Here is a 21,303-nt window from a genome sequence, read left to right on the forward strand (position 1 = left end):
TTACTAGGTTAATGATTAGTTAAGAAGAATGTTTTTATATCAGCCAATGCTGCTGGCAAGGAATATTGTTAAGGTGCATTAATAACTTTTTTTGTAGTCTGCCTTTTGCTGTTGATTCATGTTGACCCTCTCCCTTCTTACTCAGTCCTCCAGGGGTGGAGTGGTTGTTTTTTTTTTTGATACAAGCAGCTGGCAACACTACTGGTGTAATCAAATGCTGGTTCTTAGCAAAGTTTTTTATTCCCATGATCAAGATACCATGGCTTAAAATATTTTTTTTTAAACAGTTGATTATGGAGGATTTGGAACAATCTAAAATACAACCATCAGAAAAGACTGATGCTGTCCTCCAGTAGAAAGAGGATTACTTGCGATTTCATTAGCTTTAGTACAGAGATTGAAAGCAACTTACAATCAAATACAGGTTGTAGAGATCAGAATCTCTCCAAAGTGGTTTGGATGAGAAAGCAGGTGCATACACTAGAAGCTGATTGAGAAGCCCAAAACAAGGGCAGTGTGTTTCCTGAAGAAAAAAATGTTTAAGGATGTGAATCTAGTGATAAGCGCCATTTAATTTAGCGCCTGTTAGAGAAAAGCCCTTACCTATGTAGTACATAGTGATGAAATTCGTAAGCTACACTACAGAAGGAGTTTATTGCAAGATCATAATTGCAATACCAAGGTACTATAGATGCTACGACAGGACTTGTCATAGGAAGGTGCAGACTTTCCAGTCATGGTCAAGATGTGCTCATGGTCAGTATGAGGGAAAGGTTAGCAAACAGGAATTTCAAGATCTAAATCTGACTGCCAGCAAGTAAGACGCAAGTTTGCACTGGCATTGGCAAAGAGGCGATTGGTGCAGTTTTGGATTCTGTGTACAAAAGCTTTATATTGCAGAAGGTCTTCTCCATGAGACTTTCGTTTCACAATGCTTTATCAGAAATGAAAGCAAATTGAAGGGACTTGGAAGAAGAGCGCCTTCCCCCCAGTAAACAACAGCAATTTCTCCGTATTTTCCCATTAAAGGCTTTAGCTAAACTGTTTTGGTGACTGTTATCTTTAGTACTCCAGCTTGGACACCTGTAGTTGAGTGCTTTGCTCAAGTGAATTATGGGATTTAATACAGAATAAATGAGTAAAATTTACTAACTTTGCCTATAAAGGTGATGCTGTATCTGGTAATTCTTTTCTGCCTTTAGAACTTGTCTACCCTTAAGATTTCATGGCTAAGGCTGAAAGGCTGGGAGTTGTCACTGCTCTAGTCTGAAACTGCAGATGAACTTAACAGCGATTGTGACTTATGCTTGCATTGGCTTTGTGTCAGAGCTGCAGTGCACAGATGTATTAAATGCAGAGATTAAGTCATCCTCTTGTCTGTTCTCTGAAGAGGGCACCATTGGTAATGTAAAGTTACGAGTGACCAATTGGGAAGTGATACATTAAATAAATGTAGCTCCAAAGCTAATAGGTTAAAATCTGTTGTTGAATTTCTGCTGAGAACTAAATGATTTCAATCTGTTTTTAGGTGTTTTTGTATCCAGTGTTGTTCTGGTCTTACAACAGCGAGCACTTTTCAAGTTTTATATGATCGCCTCGGCGTTTCTACTGGCTGCAACTTCAGTGTTGGTTAATTACTATGCTTCTTTGCACATAAACTTCTACAGTGCCTACTACACAGCTGCGTTCGGAATTCAGATCTTCCCTCATAAAGGACCTTCTCTGTGGATGGCACTTTCCATCCTTCAGCTTACCTTTGGAATTGGGTATGTTACATTGCTAAATGTGCAGTCCATATACTCTCAACTCATCATCCTGGATATACTTATTCCTGTAATTGGCTTGGTTGTTGAATTACCTTTAAATGTCCGGCAAATACTAGTTTTTATTTCAGGCCTAATTCTGACACTAAATACCACGGCCATTTTAGTTATGAAAATTAAATGGTTCTATTATTCGGTGCGATACGTTTATCTGCTGGTGAGGCACATGTATCGCATTTATGGATTACAGCTATTGATGGAAGATACATGGAAAAGGATTCGGTTTCCAGCTGTACTGCGTGTCTTCTGGCTAACGAGACTTACAGCACAAGCTGTGGTATTAACATACGTTGTAAAGATGGCTGAAACAAATACAGAAGAAAAATTCTTCTTGATATCATGGGATAACTGTTGGGAACTGATTTGCAGTCTGATCATAAGTGGGTGTGACTCTACTTTAACTGTGTTAGGCATGAGTGCCGTCATTTCCTCAATAGCGCATTATTTGGGCCTTGGCATCTTGGCCTTCATCGGATCAACTGATGAGGATGACAAAAGGCTTGGTTTTGTAGCGCCCGTCTTGTTTTTCATATTGGCTCTGCAGACTGGTTTAAGTGGACTGAAACCAGAAGAACGATTAGTTCGCCTGAGTCGAAACATGTGCCTTTTGTTAACCGCAGTCTTGCATTTTATCCATGGAATGACAGACCCCGTGCTGATGTCTCTCAGTGCCTCCCATGTGTCATCGTTTCGCAGACACTTCCCTGTACTGTTTGTTTCCGCTTGCCTTTTCATCCTTCCGGTTCTGCTCAGTTACATCCTCTGGCACCACTATGCACTAAATACGTGGCTTTTTGCAGTTACAGCATTCTGTGTAGAGCTTTGCCTAAAAGTAATAGTTTCTATCACTGTTTATATATTGTTTATGATTGATGGCTACTATAATGTGCTATGGGAAAAACTTGATGATTATGTCTATTACGTTCGTTCAACTGGCAATATTATTGAGTTTATATTTGGAGTAATCATGTTTGGAAACGGAGCTTACACAATGGTTTTTGAATCGGGAAGCAAGATTCGCGCTTGCATGATGTGTCTACACGCGTACTTCAACATCTACTTGCAAGCAAAGAATGGCTGGAAGACTTTTATAAACCGCCGGACTGCTGTTAAGAAAATAAACTCGCTTCCAGAGGTAAAAGGAAGTCGATTACATGAAATAGATGATGTATGTGCAATCTGCTACCATGAGTTCACCACCTCTGCTCGCATTACTCCATGCAACCATTACTTTCATGCACTTTGTCTTCGGAAGTGGCTGTACATTCAGGACACTTGCCCGATGTGCCATCAGAAAGTATATATTGAGGACAAGGAAAACGCCAATATCTCTAACAACAACGGGTTTGTGGCACCAAATGAAAATCCTGTACAAGTTGCAGAAGAAGCTGCTGATGCTGAAAATGAATTAAATGAAGATAATGACAGTTCTGATAGTGATGAGGAAGATGATGACTGTGTGGCACAGCACTTGAATGAGACTCTTAATGTTGACTCTAATGCCCTTGGTGATTAAGATGTCCTTTACTAAGCCATGAGGTATTTGTTTAAGATTGACTTCAACAGAATAAAAGTATCACTTTGTAGTTATTGTACTTAAGCACAACAACAGTATCTCAATGTTGAGTCTGTGAATGGTGGTTGTTTACTGTGGTGTGTGCTACTGTAAATATACCTCTAATTTTTGCTGGTCTCTTTCATGACCACCTTAAAATTATGTACATTATTGTACATGGAATAAAATGTTTTCACACGTTTTTAAGATGGTTGGAAAAACACTCTTTAATTGATGTAGTGATAACGCTGTGCCAAAGACTGTATACCAGTAATGCCCAATCAATGAGGTCTGGATGCAAATGAAAAATACTGATGAAAACAGACTGTTCAGCAAGTCAAATCAGAAATGAAAAGCCTGAACCAAAGCAGCTTTACTTACAAATTCAGTATTAACTGAGCTTTATTGCTAAAAACTAGTGAGTTGTGTTTTTAAAAAAAAAAAAAAAATTAGGTTGGTAGACTTAATGTTATAGCATTTGCGTATGTAGAACAAAAGATGAAACTGCTAAGCTTTCTGGTGAAGTAGTAAAGCATGCCATTGATGTGTTAAACACTTCTGAATTACCAGTAGTAGCTTGAAGTGCTCTATACCTGAACTCAGCAGCCTGGTATTCACTTGTAATGCATACAGGTATTAACAAGAGTTGCTAGCTTGGGCTATCCTTGAAATTGATCCTGAATCTTGATGAAGGGGAAACAGGGCTCAGAAACTGCACAAATGCAGACCACCTTTTCAAAAGCAGCTTTAATCTTGTACCATAAAAAAAAAGCACTACATATTGGCTTCCATTGATAAGGACTTGCAGATATGGTAATTTTTAAGTTCTTGCAATATATATATACTAAAGTTATGCTGAATAAATGTAAGAAAAACAACTTTATATATTTGGAAAGAAGACTTTAATAGTGTTGTTATATAGAGTATTGGCCAACTCAAGTGGATCATCTTCTCTTACTGCCGCCATTATTTCCAGTATTTGACTAAAAAAGAAAGATTCATATTAGGAGACTCTGAAACTCAGTACTGAATATACTTCAGACTGCTGTATGTGTATGTACAAGTCACTAAGATTAACCTGGAATAAAAATCTATGCTGAGAGCAGCAGGGCAAGGTGCTCAGATTGCAAATAGCTTCAGTTTTAAGTCACTAACTGCCACTCCCTTCAGACTGAACACTGGCTGCTCACTGGTACAGATTCATCTTCGGTCTTTTGACTCTTGTTTGGAAGTAATTAAACAGCTTTCTGTTTCAAAGAAAGTGTCATTTTGTCGGTGTCTTTATCAATGGTCTTCATTTTTCAGACTGAAATTCGTTAGCCTTTCAAGGCTAAAGCTGCACTATGAATAAACTGGTCTATGGCAAAGCTTAAATTCCAGATACAGCCTTATCTGAGAGTGTATAGCTGCCAAAGTAACTTACTCCTGCTTCCCTGTTCTCTAAATTGTGATTAATGCATTCAGATACTTGCAGTGAACATTAAATGAGCAATTTTAAGAGGCCCATAGCCTTGATACAAGCCAGAAAAAGGAGGCAAAATAAATGTGATGGATAATATTAACACTAAATAACAGAAAACCAAGCCACAATCTTTTTTTCTGTACTTATTTTCTTGATTTTGTACCAATCATTCTGAAAAAAAAAGAATATTCTATCCACTTCCTAAGATGCTTCATACTTTTATTTTTTCTAGTAGTAGGAAAAAAAACCAACTTCATGGTGAAGAGTAAGGACCTCAAGCTTGATGGTAGGGTTTGGTGGTTTTGGTTTTTGGATCTTGCCTCTTAACTTATGCAATAGCTAAACTTCTTTTTGAGGAAGACAGAGTAGAAAAAGTTGCTCTTAATGATTACTGGAATGCAAATATTTTCCTAGATGCGGGTCATTTCATGACCACTCCTGTGCTTTGCAGCCAAACAGCTTCTTCATTTAAGGGGATATTCAAGATGAGATGGGGCGAGATCAGGCCTACAGAGAAATAAGTAACAAATACCAAAGAATTTCACCCTTGAAGAGTCTTGTTAGGGCTTACATAGTTATCCCCACTTGGATGCAGTAGGATGCTACATATTACTATAATACTGTTTATGAAATCGCTGAAAGAGAAAAAAAGCCTCTTGTGGCTAAAATGAAAAAAAAATAGCTTCCAAGGGGAGTAGTGCTGTTCACATATAAAGTGGAAATATCACCACCAAAATTGAAAGGTGTCCAGCACCACCAAAAAAGACAAGTGGAAAATTCCTCCTGCCAATTGAGCTATATTAAACAGTATATATACCCTGAACATTAAATATACTTTGTGTCCTGAGGCTATCTTTCCCCTCACACCAGATCTTGCTACTTGAGAAGTTACAAAATATCAATTCTTAGTTGCCATACTTAATTTTTCATAAAGTTTAAGAGGTTCTTAGGTTACTACTCTACAATTAGTACAGGTTATAATTAATGTTAAAGGGACAGTGATTTTGAAATAAGGTTGAACTAAACAAGATTTTGTATTATAAAAGAAAGCAAAAGCCAAAGTATAGCATTTGTGTACTGCTCTAGCACAGACTCCCTGCGTTTCCAGTTCTGGGGTTTCTGAAACACTTTTTCTGTAAGCTATGACTAAGGCAGCAAAGACACGAGGGTGGTGTTAACAACATACAGGCTTGCCAAAATAGCCTTAGTCAGCAACAGTAGAGGTCCTCCGCTTGTGATCAGAGAACTGTTTTCACTTGATCTCTTCCCCTACTCCAAAATCATGGACTGATGCCGAGAAAGTCCTAAAATACTGAAAAAAGCCCTTCCGTGCTAATGTGTGTGCTTCGTCTTTAAATAAAATCAATTTCAAAGAGTATTACAAATCAACATAACTGCATAAAATATAGCTGAACACTAGGAGATGTCACCAGGTAAGCTTAAACTGTGCTTTTAGCATGATCAGTGATTCTAAGAGCTTCTTCAGGTCTCCCAAAAGGCAGCAGAATTCCTTTCAGTTCTCAAATAAACTCTTGTTTAGACACCTTGCTGAATACCTAAATTCTTTAGTACTATCCTGAGCAGTATTTCAAAAGCTAGTTCCAATGAGGTCATTTACGCAGCTTTTCATAGAAATACATATAGACTTCACAGCAAAAAAAATTCCACTTCTGATTGAGTAAATGGGCTTTGCACCTGGATAGGTACAGCTGTGAGCTGTATTTGCTGAAAATTCATTCACATACTACAGCACAAGAAGGAACCTTCCTGAATTCCTTTTTCTTTTCAGGGAGTTGATAACGAGATGACTGAGAAGACTGGCCTAACTCACTGACCAGACTTCAGTAACAGTTGTGAAAGTTCAGTGATATTTAATGGAGATAACTAAACATTTTCACTAAAACAATGATACGTTTCCCTGCTTTTCACACCTCTGCGAGGAAGCGCATGAAAAGGTGGCAGAAAACTGTTTCTGTACTTTCTAACTTTGTCCATAAGCCCCTGGAATTTTTCTGCGCTATTCTCTATGTTGACTCCTGTTCGTATCTAAACTTCCTAGGATCTACGAAACTTAATGGAGAAATGACCCTAACCAAACTCATGTTATGGCAGTTCACGTCACAGGCGCTGTGATATGAATGCAGGCACAGGCCCTACCCGGTGTCTTAGTACTGCCCACTCTCCGGAGGGCTGCACAGCTCCAGTGCTGCATCAGTTTTAACAATAACTGGAACAACAATGGAGTGAAATTTGTTCAAGTCAGGTTACTTTACAATGTATCAAATGAAAAGATAAAAAAAGTACTGGTTTCACTTTCAGGGAGCTTTTTACATCCAGAGTTGCTGAAATGGGAAAATTAAGACGTCTTAAATTTTTCCACAGCCTATAAAACAACACCTTGCACAAGTTTCAATAAATTTAGAATTCATTTCTATATACTACATTTCCAGTGAACTGATTTTTTTCTTTTTTTTTTTTTTTCCTGTGAGATTTAAAAGATTTAAAATAATACTATAGTAGTACACTTACATTATATGGCAGGGTTCATTTCTGTCCTTCAAGCAGTGCCCTATTTCCCATTTCTTTTTTGTAGGAAATGTAGTTTTAATGTATTTTGATCCAGCATGAGTATTTTTCACTCCACACCAAGGCGCATCTAGTTTCATTTGAAAAAGAAGAATTAAGAGTATGCAATCGTTTGAGAATAGCATGAGATAGTTTAATCAAATACTTCCACAGACAAAAGTTCTTGCAATCTTTCTAGCAGTGCCTTCCAGTTTAAGAGATCTGGGCAATTTAACATCTTCACAATCTTTGGATTTTTATACTGTTACCTTCAAGAGTTTACATTTTAAAAAATCAGCAATAATAGTACATAACACTTACTTCCTCCAACACAATAAAGACAGCTAGATATACTGCATGTATTCCACAGACACTTCCTGTATACTTTAACAGGTCTGTACTTCATGTGCAAATAAATTTAAGCATCTACACAGTCTGTGGTTTTCCTTTCTCAGATTCAGAAATTAAAATAAAATACTGTACTTATAACTGCCGGTTATTGATAATTGAAATGAACATGCAAAAAAAAAAAAATTCAATTAAAATCACTGCTCATTAGGCCAAGAGGGGATTCAAGCGTTCTTCCGCCTTATTTCATTTAAAGAGCTGTTGTTTCCAAATACCACTACTGCTACCAGTGGCAAGATCATAGCCACTGCCCTGTGTCTGGCACATCTCCAGCAAGCTAGATTTTAAAAGATATTCAAGCAGGATTCTGATACCTAGGTACATTTAAAAATCTGGGCTTGTCAATTTGTCCTTTTCATCATCCCCTGCAATGTCAGGAACTGACACGGCAGCTTATTCCTTCCAGCAGAAGGCTTAAAAGGAGTGTTTCTGGGGCCTGTAAATTGCTTTCCAAAGTGGAGAAACAGCCAGTCCTTCTTCTACTCTGAACTCCTTAGGTCTTGATTCTGTCTTATCATTGCTATACAAGCATATCTCGTTGCCTCACAGTGTTTAAGTCACAAACTGACCAAGATACAAAATCTTACCAGTCTCTATCATTAATCGTTCACTAGGAATTGATTTCAGTGTTTCCAAGTTGGCTTCTGTTTTCAATGAACTAGAAAATCAGAGTTTGGTTAAAAAAAAAGAAAAAGTTTATAAAAGTAACTATTTTGCCTGTTGAAATGTTTTGCAGCAAAGGCAGCTTCCCGAGTAATTTTGTTAGTGAATAAAATTTGCTTCATTTTTAAAAGTGCTGCCTGTAAATTCAAACTTTGCAGAAAATGGCAAATTTGGAGAGTTACACAGTGAAGCCATCTCACCCTAGTAAGCATGCAGAACCCCTGCCTGCACTGCCCATACGAGGTGCAGCTTATAAAGTGGTGCTGGCTGGCTTTTGGCCAGATGACTTCTGAGAATTCGGGCTGCACAACCAGTAGACAAGGCTGCTCAGGTTACATTTGCATCCTGGATTTGACATGGCAGCTTAAAATTACGCTATTTTTTAAACACTTCTCAGAAGGACCGTTTCCACATTCAACAACATTATTTATTTACAAACAAGGATTGACCTGAGCGTAGTAGAATGGACCTAAGACTAGATTAACTCGCTGAGCTGTGAGTTAAGAACTTTTTATCGCTAATAGACTAATGAGTGCAATTCTAAACCTGTCAGATGATTAAGAGTCTAGTGAGCTTAGAAAACTTGACCTCATCGTTTAAAAGAAAGCAATGAGTTCACTACAGCTGACATTTTAAAATAGTTTTATTTCTTGTAAAGAACTTACCAGCCATTTATTCCAATATAAAGATCCAAATCTAATATAGCCGCTGCTGCTTCCTTTGTGCCATCAAAAGAATGTACCTAGAATATATATAAATATAGATGCACACATATATACAAATATACGTACTTCATTTAAAATTCAGATAATTTAAAAGTACTTATTAGTTTTTATTTGCATCATAAATAACTTTGATAGTATGCATTACACATCAATACAAACATAAAGATGGGACACAGCTCAGTTGGTTCTGAGTTTGGGCAAAGTTCAGGCTGAAGTCACTTGAACACTGCAATAAAAGTGGTTACCATATTTTATGAGTGATAAATATGTGTAGAGAAGGCCTACCCAGTGATACTACTTTTGGCCCAGGAACTTCTGTAGCTGATAGCTGGGAGACCACACACAGGAAGTAATCCTGTGCACACTGGATTTTTACAGTCTTTCCTCAGTATTCCCTACAGGGCACTGTCCGGGACATAGTAAGAGTAGTGTTATGTTCTCCGCAGATTTTAGTCCACGGAAGCTAGAAAGACAGCCTATTTGGTCATCCCAGGGACTGAAGAGGCAAGTGGTAGGTCACACATTCCCAGCGTAATGCATCTGGGAACCACAGCTTCTCAACCCGAATGGAGTAAAGACACTGTCTGCTTCCCCATGCTGCGAGGGGGACAGTCAGTTGCAGAGGGTGCCTGCTCGTCATTTCCCTACTAGTTACCGGTTTTGCAGAAAAGAGAAAGGAAGGAAGGAGAGACTGTACAGTATTACATAAGAGCACAACATGCAAAGTACTGAGCTGGGGGAAGGTTTCTGCAGTAACAAAGAGGAAACCTGGGGACTGAGATATTATTGTAGGAGGTGTGGTCTGATGTTAGTAGGATAGAATAATCCAAGCATTTGGAAAATCCTGCCATAATGGAAACCTGAAAGAGTGCTGCTGGACTTTGTCTTAATAATTTCATCCAAAAGTTTTCCTGTTATGCTTTTCAATTAAAATACATGATCTGAATATCTAAAGACATAAAGCAATCAAAAATCACATCTGGATCTAATTTGAAACGATGTCTAACGTCAGAAGCAAATGTCTGAGGTTTGAGGTTACGGCTTCCACTGGGAACATGCATCTAAATTATCTGTGGTCTGAATGCACTGCAGTTACAGACACTGAAGAATTGGGAAAAAGCCAATGTCAATTATAAGGTGCTTAAACTGTCCTTCTGACAGGCCAAGAAAAACGGCTCATGTCAGCTGCAGAGCTTTTTCTCAGCCTATCTTCTTACCTTGCAAAAACACTGTTGAAAAAGCAACGAAAACAAAAATACTAGAAGGGACTGGAAAACACTTATTAATTAATAATAACTTAAATCACGTAACAGGAAGCCTACCCAGATTCCATAACAAACAATAAGTTGCATATTAAGCAACAATATTCACACACATGCATGTAAAAACGAATGCTATGCTGAAGTCCATACTTACCACCCCTCCTACAAATCTATCTCGGTTTCTTCTCATTATGTCTATGAAATGAAACAAATAAAAATGTAAGACAGCTTTATTACACACAAAGGTGAAAGCTTCAGGTTTCCAGATTTTTCATATTCAGAATTTGCTCTGAGTATGAAATTCTCAAACAAAACCCACCTAAAAACTCAGCGTGTGAGTTTCTACAGTGGAGAAACATGGGCAGTTGTGTCTGTTCTGACAGGTCAAATTGTTTTTCAAAATACCTGTAAAATAAAAATCACTTTGAAACAGCAACTCAGTGTAAGAGCAAATAAAGACAGTAGAAGAGTTTCTTCCAGCGCTTGTACATTTTAGTCCTCCAGAACTAAAGACAGAATTAATGGATTTGCCATGCAAAAGCTCTTATTTGTGCAAGGATTTAAAAGGAACTCTTGCCCACGGTATGTTCATATAGTAGTGATCTATGCTGGAAGACAGGTAAGAAGTGGCCAAGAGCATCAATACTGAAGAATGCACACACATATATATATGCTAAGCATGTACTCTTGTGTAGTGTGGGTGTTAGAGTTCGGTTTTATTTATTTATTTTTAATGAAAGAGGAACTGACTGTTCTCTCCACAAAGTTTTGAAATGTCAGGAAGAGAGAGCGTGGATCACACAGAGACCACTATTTCAAGAAGCACTTGTAAATGCGGTGAGGGCGAGTGAGGGAGCACTATGCAGACTGCTACAGCCTCAAATGGCCAAAACCGCATCAGAGCTGGCTGGCCTGTAAAGTAACAACCCAGACTTTTTGTCTGCTCTTCCATGAAGGTCAGTCTTTCCCCTCTTGGGGTGGAACAAGTACCAGTACTACGCATCTTACTTCTGCCCCATTCTGCCTATTGTCTTCACTCTTTCAAAGTCTTCCACTGTTTTCCCTCCTCTCCTTTGTGTACCTGTATCCTTTCCTTTTCACTCCTTTTTATCCCTCTCCTACCTTCTACTCCTAGTATCCCCTTTGAAGGAGCAGTAACAGCAAGGCAGCCATCCTATGAAGAGACATCAAAATATGGGCAGAGGGAAGGTAACTAGGTAGCCAGTTTCCCCAGTGCAGTTTCCAAAGGAAACTAATTAGCACTGAACTAACCTGTCACTTGTCATTTGCAGCTAGTTCTGATCCCAGAGCATTATCATTTACCATTTCTGTCTGCCACGCTACACCCAGGCATGCAAATTACCAATGCTCAGGAAACACAGTAGAACAACTTGTGCATGGCAGAGGGCCAACAGTGCATAGGTGACTCAGTATCCGTACATAATTTGTAGGATGACATTATTTGGACAAGGCAAGAAGAACAACATTGCCCGTCCCAACAGGCTGGGACTGTATGTACATATTGCATTTCTTTAGGTGTTGCTGTTAAAACCAGTCCAGGGTACTGGGGCATTCCCATCATCAGGTATCAGAAACATTTCAAAGGCAAACTCAAGTGTCCACATACTGCTGTGTATGATTCACATACCAATCAGGAGAAAGTGGCAGCAAACCATTAGTTTGATTTACATTTTCCTAAAAAAGAGACAATGCAACTGGTCATTTCGTTTTGTGCAATTTTCACTATTTTCTGTATATTACATGTTGATATTTCTCTGATAAAAGTTACGTTCCCTGTTTACCTGTGCAGATCTTTGAGATAAAACAGGTGGAACAGAAATGGGCTGTAACGTTAAAAACTGACATGAAAATTCAGGAGAATAAATCATACCTGCTTTGAATCTTCTTTGTAGTCTAGACACTGCTTAGTTTAGCTTGTTTGACTAAATATAAATTTAATTGCAACTCGTGATCGCTCTTGCGGTTAAATAGCTACAATTGCTTGATTATTGGTGGGTTTTTTTTTAAACAGAAGACTTGTTTCATAAGGAAATGAGGTTTTAGAGACAGAGCTGCAAATAAGCCCCCTAAGTAACCTACTGCCAATTTCAATCTGATTTTGAGAAGGGCAGTAGTCTTGAAAGTACAAAGTTTAGCGCCCCTACAAATGCAAAGGCAACTCAAGCTTCTTCCATTCCTAGCAACAATAGCCCAACACATATTGCTACTTGCCCTGTCAAAGAGAAAGGGCAGGTGAATGGGGAAGTTCTTGGAGAGAAAAAATAAAAGAAGGAAAAAAAAAAGGAAAGAGAAACCCTGGAAAAGCATGAAGAAACTAGACATACAGTGATCAGAATGGTAACAAAATAAGTCAGTAGAAAACTAAACCTTACTAGTTCCAGTGCTGAAGGAACAACCTTTTTCTTTGGGTGAGTAGACTGTCATTCAATATATACCGGTTCTATGTTGCTTCTCAATAAGAACTTTGAAAATATTTCTGCGTGGTTGTTTGCAGGTTTAGTTTTGACCATAAAGTTCAAATACTGTGATATTTTCAGGTTTGGGATCAAGACACTACGGGAACTGAAGCAAATTGACCTTGCTGAGGTAGAATATCCCCAGACAAACAGTTCTGGATTCATGTACAAATAATAGCGCATGTGATTTTGTTCATCCCCTCCAATTTGCTTAAGAAAACTCCTGTTTCTGTGTTGCTAAGCCCCACAAACCCCTCCCAGTAACACAGCAGAAGTGAAACTTCTATATACTTATCAGTCCATTTATAATGTGACCTTCACCATAATATGAAGGCAGTACCTTCATCTAACTACCATTCAAATCACCATTTTCTGCTGGAAAAGTTATGAGAATGGAGAAAAATTCTGACAAAAAAGTTCTTTGGGCTGCTTCAGCAAAGGAATTTCATCTTTATTAGCTTTTCAATCCAAGACAAAGGATTAAAAAAAGTGATCATTTTTAACAGGTGAAAATTATCCAGAAGAAAACACAGCATAACTAACTAGAAAATAATGACTAAACATTAAACAAAACAGAGGTCATGCTCAGATACTACCTATTGGGAAACTATCACACTTCTCTTCTACAGGGTAACTCTGCAGCTGCTTGCTGGCTATTCCAGTAACTGCTACAACACCTGAACAACAGATCAGCTCAAAACCGGTGACCTGCCTCCATGCATTTCACACTTTGCCTTCCTTTTTTTTTTTTTTTTTTAGTTCATTTATCAAGCATACATTGAATATTAATTCAAAGAATTCACCATCCGGCCTGCTAAAGGTCATGAAAGCCAGACTGTATCCAACTGCATAGCATTCAGTTAGCATAGATGAAAACAACCCCAAACCCTGACCATGTTTCACAAACACATGGAGGATGAAGAGCAGGGAAAGCTGTCCATTTAGAAAATACAGAATTTACAAACCAGTGTTTGCAGGCATCTGTCCTTGAGGCCTTCAATATTTCTTTAGGAAAGACATAGACCCGTTGAAGCAGGTGCAGAGGAGGGCCACAAAAATGATCAGAGGGATGGAACACCTCCCATGAGGAAAGGCTGAGAGAGTTGGGGTTGTTCAGCCTGGAGAAGAGAAGGCTCCGGGGAGACCTTATTGCAGCCTTTCACTACTTAAAGGGTACTTATAAGAAAGATGGGGACAGACTTTTTAGCAGGGCCTGTTGCGACAGGACAAGGGGGAATGGTTTTAAACTAAAAGAGGGTGGATTTAAACTAGATATAAGGAAGAAATTTTTTACAATGAGGGTGATGAAACACTGGAACAGGTTGCCCAGAGAGGTGGTAGATGCCCCATCCCTGGAAACATTCAAGGTCAGGTTGGACAGGGCTCTGAGCAACCTGATCTAGTTGAAGATGTCCCTGCCTATGGCAGGGACATTGGACTGGATGACCTGTAAAGGTCCCTTCCAACCCAAACTATTCTATGATTCCTCACTCCCTCATATTTCTTGCATTCTGTTTTTTTCATCAATCATCTCCTTCCAACTGCAATTTTCAGCAAGGGCTCTCAATAGATCTCTTAGAAACTAGATTTATGTATTTCATATGATTTACTGAAAACAGCTCAGATAAAGACTTTCTGTCATTATCAACCTTAATTAGAAAAGACTCGCCTACCACTTTAAAAGCAATTTCTGTCACCCTGTCACCTCTTTCCTCACAACCCAATTTCAATGCAATTGATTAGAAGTTTTTCACCACAGGTCTTCAGCTGCAGTTCATCAGATAAGGAAAATTAGATTTTTTTTTTTCTCTCAATAACATCAAGGCAGTAAGCATCTTAAAATGTAGTACTCCACCAGTGGTTTAGTTTGCCACAGAAAAGAAACAGGTTATGCTCCAAGGTGTGCTTTGCTGAACTTTTTGTACACTGAATTTTACCAGGGAAAAAAGTTCTGTCCACTTTGCTGAGTATTTTACTGTATGACTGTAATGGAAGAGGAAATGGCCTCAAGTTGCACCAAGGGAGGTTTAGACTGGACATTAGGAAAAATTTCTTCACTGAAAGAGTGGTCAGGCCTTGGAACAGGCTGCCCAGGGAAGTGGTTGAGTCACCATCCCTGGAAGTATTTAAAAGACGTGTAGATGAGGCGCTTAGGGACATGGTTTAGTGGGCATGGTAGTGTTGGGTTGACGGTTGGACTCGATGATCTTAGAGGTCTTTTCCAACCTTAATGATTCTATGATTCTATGACTGTAGCATTATGAAGAAAACTCTACCTACTACTAACATGTGGCAATTAGAAAAAACACAACTAACCACTGCCCCCCAGTGACTACTTTACTCAGAACAGTAATGTGCAAGCACAGTTCATTAACCACTCATCTTATCTGAATTTATCACTCATACCTTTCAGTCAGCTCCCTCTGTAGAGAGAAGTTCTCACTACAAGAATGCAAGCTGGTTCTAAGGGCTGTGCTAGCTTCTTTCCATTCAATATCTATGCTGCATATATTACTTCAAAACACAGATCTCTCCAGCTCCCACAATCACCTTTTTCATCAGCTCTCAATTATCTGCTCCCAGCTAACAACTCCCTTAAAAGCTCATTTTTTCCCACTGTTGACTTATCCTTTTTGACAGTTCTGTTCCCTTCCCCATGCCTTTCACTCAACCTGATTCTTCTTTCGCACATTACAGTTACGTTATTCGCCCCATGAATCTCTAGGAGTTCTTGAGTATTAGCAACAATGAACATCTGTCACACCCAGAAACCCACAAATTCTGATCAATTTTACAGAAAAGGACATGCTAAGTCAACACCAGGCAGGTAGCAAAATTTAGCACATAGCACTACTTGGATGTAGACATCTTTCTTAAAAGTCCCACATCTGCCAAAAAAAACCAGATCCAACCCTGCAAATTGCAGGTCTATACCTAACAAAATGTTACCTAGTAGAACACAAGATAGAAAACACTCCTATAAATTGCTACAAGTCCATTTATAGTCATCAAAAGTTTCTTACTTGAGTTGGATGTCCTTTGGGCAAAATTCTAATCTATCAAAATCTACAAATAGAAAGAACAAAAAAACCACTTAATGTTTTAGGCTTTTTTAATATGTCTAGGAAAAAAAAAAAATTGAAGTACTAAGATAACACTTACCTAAGCCACATTCTCCAACTGCTATTACCTTTGTCTTGTTTTCTTCAATCAGATTTTTCAAGTCAGATAAATACTGTTCAGGGCTACTCTGCTCAAATTCTCCACAGCGAGTAGGATGACATCCAACTGTACTGTAAAACATGTCTAAAGCAAGATAGTAGTAGGTTTTAAGAAGAAAAAAAAAAAAAAAGAAAATTTATATAAGGTATAGACAGTATCTGTATCTGGATTTTTTTTTATTGCTCATAATTTTAAAAGAAAACTCCCTTTGAACAACTTTATCTTCGTGATAATTTTACTACACTGATATTTTCTGCTTTAAAAATGTTAGACAGTATCTAGTGGGGGTGGGGGTGTGTGTTTCTTTTTAGTACACATTATTTAGTATACTCCGAAACGGCAACTCAAAGCTGAATTATTCTGATGGAGTGGCTGTCAGCAAATCGTACCATTGTTGGAAGAGACCTCTTGAGATCATCTAGAAATACATCTTGTTGAAAATGCATCAGGTTATCCTTAACTGTAAGATTTGCAGACAGCATGCCACTTCGCTCGTGTGCCTCTGCATTAGCCGTTACAGAATTTCGCAAGCAACAACTAGCCTGATTTACCTAAGTATCTAATCTAGATTACCTTAGCGCCAAAACTAACATTTCTGCTAAGTGTCTTTATGGAGAATGTCAAAGCACGGGACGGGGCAGGGAAGACTATATAAGGCCGCAAGCAACTTGACCTAATATTAAAGCGAGTCTTGCTTTGATGGAAATGGGGAGGTGGATTGGGTTGAACCAGATTACCTCTTCAGGTTCATTCCAACCTAAATTATTCTATAGTTCTGTTCTGTAAATAGTACTTTAACATGTGTTTTAGTTCGAATACATATTTAAGTAATTAGTGGAATGATATTTGCCTTTTCACAGAAAGAAAGGGAAAGCTAGGAAAACCATAAAGAGAAAGATACTTCTCTTGTTCAAGCTGGTCATGATAGATTGGTAAGTGAAAAACAAACAAAACCCCACCAAAACCCATACATTTCACACCATATAAGCATTCCATCTTATTTCTAGAAGACAGCCTTGTAACAAAACTTTTATTCCAGAAACTTCCTGTAATTTCTATTTTTATCTAGAAATAGAAATTACAGGAAAGACTGATTCCTTCCAACATCCAGGGATCTAAAGAGCAACATACAGGAACCCATACACAATGCATTCATCCCATTCTGAAACATAATTTCTCATTTTAATCTGAGATTCTGTAAACAACTCCAGGGGCAAGTCCTTTTGAACTCTTAATTCTGAGAGTGGAGCAGGTTATATTTTTGACCGACAACGTAAGTTTAAAGTGAAAATACCATTTGTCTGTGCCAGCTGCAATGCATCTTTACTATCTTCTAGACTCCCACCTGTAATCAAAAACTTGGAAGATGAAAAGTACTGTCAGAGAGTATGCTATTCTTTGAACATCAAACAATGTTTCAGAAAACACTCAGATACTAAGTAAGTATCTAGACAGAGAACATCAGAAGACAATTACTAATGTATATATGACAAAATTTCATAAATCAGTAACAAACCTCAGGAGCTAGTAAATACATTAGGTACCAAAACCTGATTTTTTTCTTTATCAAGTATCTTCTATGCTAAGTATTTAAACCACTAAGTAAAATACTTCTATTTGCAGCAATATTAACTTCATTAGCCAATGACTCAAGAAACTTTATTTGCATTCAAGAAACGATATTCAGAAACATTCTCCCTGTCTTACAGGTGCAGAAACTAAAAACTCCCGAACACCCAAAATGAGACATGAGTAAGTAAGTAGACAAACCAACAAAGGAGTCTTTATCAGAGTCGGGATTACAAATTTAGGAATTTCTGGATCTGATCTTTTATTTTTACCTTAAGATCAAAGGTTATCAGACCAGAATCGTTGCTTACAGTGTTTTTTGAACCACCACTTGCAGGTTCTTGCACCCTAGGTCCTAATAAATCATGACTACACTGCTTTTGGACAGCTCTTATCCCTCCACATGCTATACACCAGACTCGGTCAGCACCAGGTCAGACATTTCTGCAGTATTCTGCAGCTCCATTACAGATGGACACATCCCAACAGTATCACCAGAAAAATAAGTTAAACTGAAATTGGCTCAGTGTACATACAGCACAGGGCAAAACTCCACAAAAAATTACCATAAATCAGCAGCTATATGGAAAAACAGAAGTATTTTCAAACAAACAGATTAAGCTTCTAAGCAAGTAAAACCAATCTGGGATGGAATAGACTTCTGACACCTACAGGCCAGCAGCAAGACTGAAAACATAGCTAAGGACAGAGAACTCTGGAATTCCATTTCTGAATCAACTGTGCATCTTGAAAGAGTTATGCAGCCAATCTATTTTTGGTGATAAAATAGGAAAATTGCCACTTACTTTCAGAGGGTGGTATAAAGATTAAATAGTACTTATACAGCATATATAAATGCAGTAAAAGTGACTATGATTCTGTATTTGCTGCAGTGTGGTAACTTCTCCACCACTAGAGTTTTCTTTTTTTGTCTCCCAGTTTATTTCCACTCTTTTCAGATGAGAGCCTTTCAGCAAACTTCAAGATGTCTGTTCCTCTTCTAGAGGAGGGTTTATTTCTTTATTTCTAGTCCACCAGACTTATTAGTGCAGTAGAACAGTTTGTGACCGTGTGCATTGTATTCTATTTTAATTTGTATTTTTGTCTTGACAATTTATTCAGTTTAGAGAGAGAGATAGAGGCAGACTGGACTATTATAACTAAAGGAGTATGGTCCACTGCTGAAAACACTGATTTCGAGCTAAGACTTACAAACCTGCTCATAATGATGCAGTTTTAATACATATAAGCCAGTATTTACTAGCAGACATTCATATGTCTCAACTGCAAGAATTTATGGGCACTTCGAGCTCTTCTGCAGTGATCAATTTCCTTTACATATAGAAATACCTGAAGGATCTCAATCAGAAGAGTTTTTGAGCTTTGATCTGTAACAGTAACTTTTCAGTACGAGTCACACAGAATACAAGAAGAAAGGAGTGGCTGCCTATAATACAACTAACATGGAAAATTATGTACTAGTTGATTGCAGTAGGGCAGAGAAGAACATCATTCTGTTGAAACTGTACAAAAGAAATTCTACATACACATCACATATGATACCACTGAACTTAAATAATCAGCACCTAATGATCTGTGCAAATGAAAGACAATGCTCTGCACAGAACACTTTTGCTTTATGCTATTGAAGAAAGTTACTGCATTTTCCATTGCAAGTTCCAGAAACATTTGTTTTAACAGGGGAACACTAAAAAACCAAAGTGTTAGAAAGCAGTTTAAAATACTAAAGAAATTTTATTTTAAGAAATTACCTTTTTAATGCCAACTTTGACTGCTCTCTCTACCACATCCAAAAAATCATCTGCGAAAATTCATAAAAATGTCATAAATTGAACTTAAGGTTTTACAGCATAATTTAACTACTTTTCAACTAAAAATCACTTTCATGCAGTCAAAATGCCTATTGCGAACAACCTTTAAACCACACTTGATTAATCTTTAGACGACAATAACAAAATGCAGTAACTGAAGATCCAATTTAAATTCAAGAAGTCAATGGAATTTTTCCACATACTTTCGGAGACTCTCTGTTTTTACATCTATATCTAAAGGCCATGACAGCCAAAAAAGCATCAGCTAAAATTAGTAACTATGATTCAGCAATTCAATACTTTGATAGTTTATTGTTTGTAATTCTCAGATCAGTTTTTCCATGCAATCGTAACATAAATAGATCAGCAATTGTCCATTTTGCTCTAGAAGCAGAGTTACCTGTATGACAGGTTAATAGCAATTAAAAGAATGTATTTTGCTTAGAACATCTAACTTATTTTGTCATGCTTTCTTCTTCAAGCCCTATTAAATAATAAGAATCCAGTTTTTGAGGAGAGAAAAGAAACTCTAACCTCACATTCTGACATGTACGAGGTTTCTATTTTAACAAGACAATCTTGTCTTTCAGCAGATACAAGGAAACATTTACCTTGGTGTTTTTGTGTTCCCCTGTAGATTCCTCTGAACATAGGGTCTGTCAGGTTAATACCAATATCTATGAAAAAAACAAATATAGAAATTAGATGTTACAGTCGCTCTACATTTCATTCTGAGCATTAGCCAACTAGGGAAGACAATGGAAAGCATATCTTAGAAGTCTCCAACTACCACATTGACAGGCCACATAAAGCTTAAGCATAAGTTTACTTGCATAACTTGAGAGCTTACTCCTTACTGGAAGTGACAGAAAAATAAAATTTTGGCCTTCTGTGCAACTCCAGATTTATATTCTGTGAGTGTTTAAGACACGCCCTCATAATCACCAAAGCTAATGCATATATACTATTTATTGCAATTAATTCCTCTTTTCACAGGAAAACACAAATTTATCTCTGCCAACAAGCAGTAACAAAGAAGGGAAAATGCAGCATCTCACATACAACTTTTACACGGTTGGAAGCAGCAGCAGACTGCCTCATAAAAGCTGCCCGTTTTCCCCCCTACTGCCTGCGACCACCCAGCCCGGCCAGCAGCACGAACAAGAAAACCTGCAATGCAGTCACCGCCCGAAGCCGCTCCAGCCCCAGCGCAGCCTTCTTCGCTTGGCTCCCAAGGCTTCCCCTGGGCTGCAGCTTCGCAGGCAAAGGCTGAAGCGCAGGCTTCAGGAACAGCCGCCTGCCAGAGCCCGTGTTTCTAGCGGGGTTTCTAATGCGAAGGGGAATTTTCCAAGGTAGTATTAGGCTGCTCCACCACACATAAAACTTCGACCTGAACCGACCTTCTGAAGTTATTTACATACTTCCTGCCGAATTTCCTAAGAATAGTAACATTTTCATCCAAGCCAATTTCACACAATTAGAAACAACCACGACTGACGCGCCAACGCGAAAAAGGGGACGATGGGCGGCCAGAAAACCCAGGTAAGTTTGAGGAGCAAAGCAGCAGCCCCTCAGTGCCCTGCGTCGAGCCCCCAGCGACGGCAGAAACGTTCCTAAACACTTCTTAGAGGCTCAAAGGCAGCCTGCATCTCGGCCCCAGAGACGCCGAGAGGGACTATAGAGGAAGACAGGCCCTGGATGAGGGGCAGACCCTGTCACCAGAGCGGCCCACGCCCCCCG

The 21,303-nt window shown here is 38.4% G+C and overlaps 2 protein-coding genes across 2 annotated transcripts; one reads left to right on the forward strand and one right to left on the reverse strand.

The window, feature by feature from the left end:
• Positions 1 to 1,528: 1,528 nt before the first annotated feature.
• RNF139 (ring finger protein 139) lies at positions 1,529 to 3,581 on the forward strand (the record flags this gene model as incomplete). Its single annotated transcript, XM_009585028.1, has 1 exon — positions 1,529 to 3,581. A coding segment is annotated over one exon (1,811 nt), but the record flags the coding sequence as incomplete, so codon positions are not given.
• A 525-nt stretch (positions 3,582 to 4,106) lies between these two features.
• TATDN1 (TatD DNase domain containing 1) lies at positions 4,107 to 20,214 on the reverse strand. Its single transcript, XM_009585027.1, has 11 exons — positions 20,175 to 20,214; positions 19,504 to 19,553; positions 17,457 to 17,520; positions 16,103 to 16,246; positions 15,964 to 16,006; positions 10,783 to 10,868; positions 10,618 to 10,658; positions 9,142 to 9,218; positions 8,401 to 8,471; positions 7,370 to 7,496; positions 4,107 to 4,361 (listed from the first exon to the last, which is right to left on the reverse strand). The coding sequence occupies exons 1-11, from the start codon at positions 20,212 to 20,214 to the stop codon at positions 4,259 to 4,261; spliced, it is 846 nt and encodes a 281-aa protein (XP_009583322.1). The 3' UTR covers positions 4,107 to 4,258.
• Positions 20,215 to 21,303: the final 1,089 nt, after the last annotated feature.

This window comes from Fulmarus glacialis, unplaced genomic scaffold, assembly GCF_000690835.1.
Source record: "Fulmarus glacialis isolate BGI_N327 unplaced genomic scaffold, ASM69083v1 scaffold14119, whole genome shotgun sequence".
NCBI classification, from domain to species: domain Eukaryota; kingdom Metazoa; phylum Chordata; class Aves; order Procellariiformes; family Procellariidae; genus Fulmarus; species Fulmarus glacialis.

Coding starts and splice junctions, on each gene's coding strand:
- TATDN1 (XM_009585027.1), bottom strand. CDS start 20,214: ATGTTCAGAGGAATCTACAGGGGAACACAAAAACACCAAG. Junction 19,554..20,174: donor GGGAACACAAAAACACCAAG/GTAAATGTTTCC, acceptor GAATTTTCGCAG/ATGATTTTTTGGATGTGGTA. Junction 10,659..10,782: donor CTCACACGCTGAGTTTTTAG/GTGGGTTTTGTT, acceptor TTCATTTCATAG/ACATAATGAGAAGAAACCGA.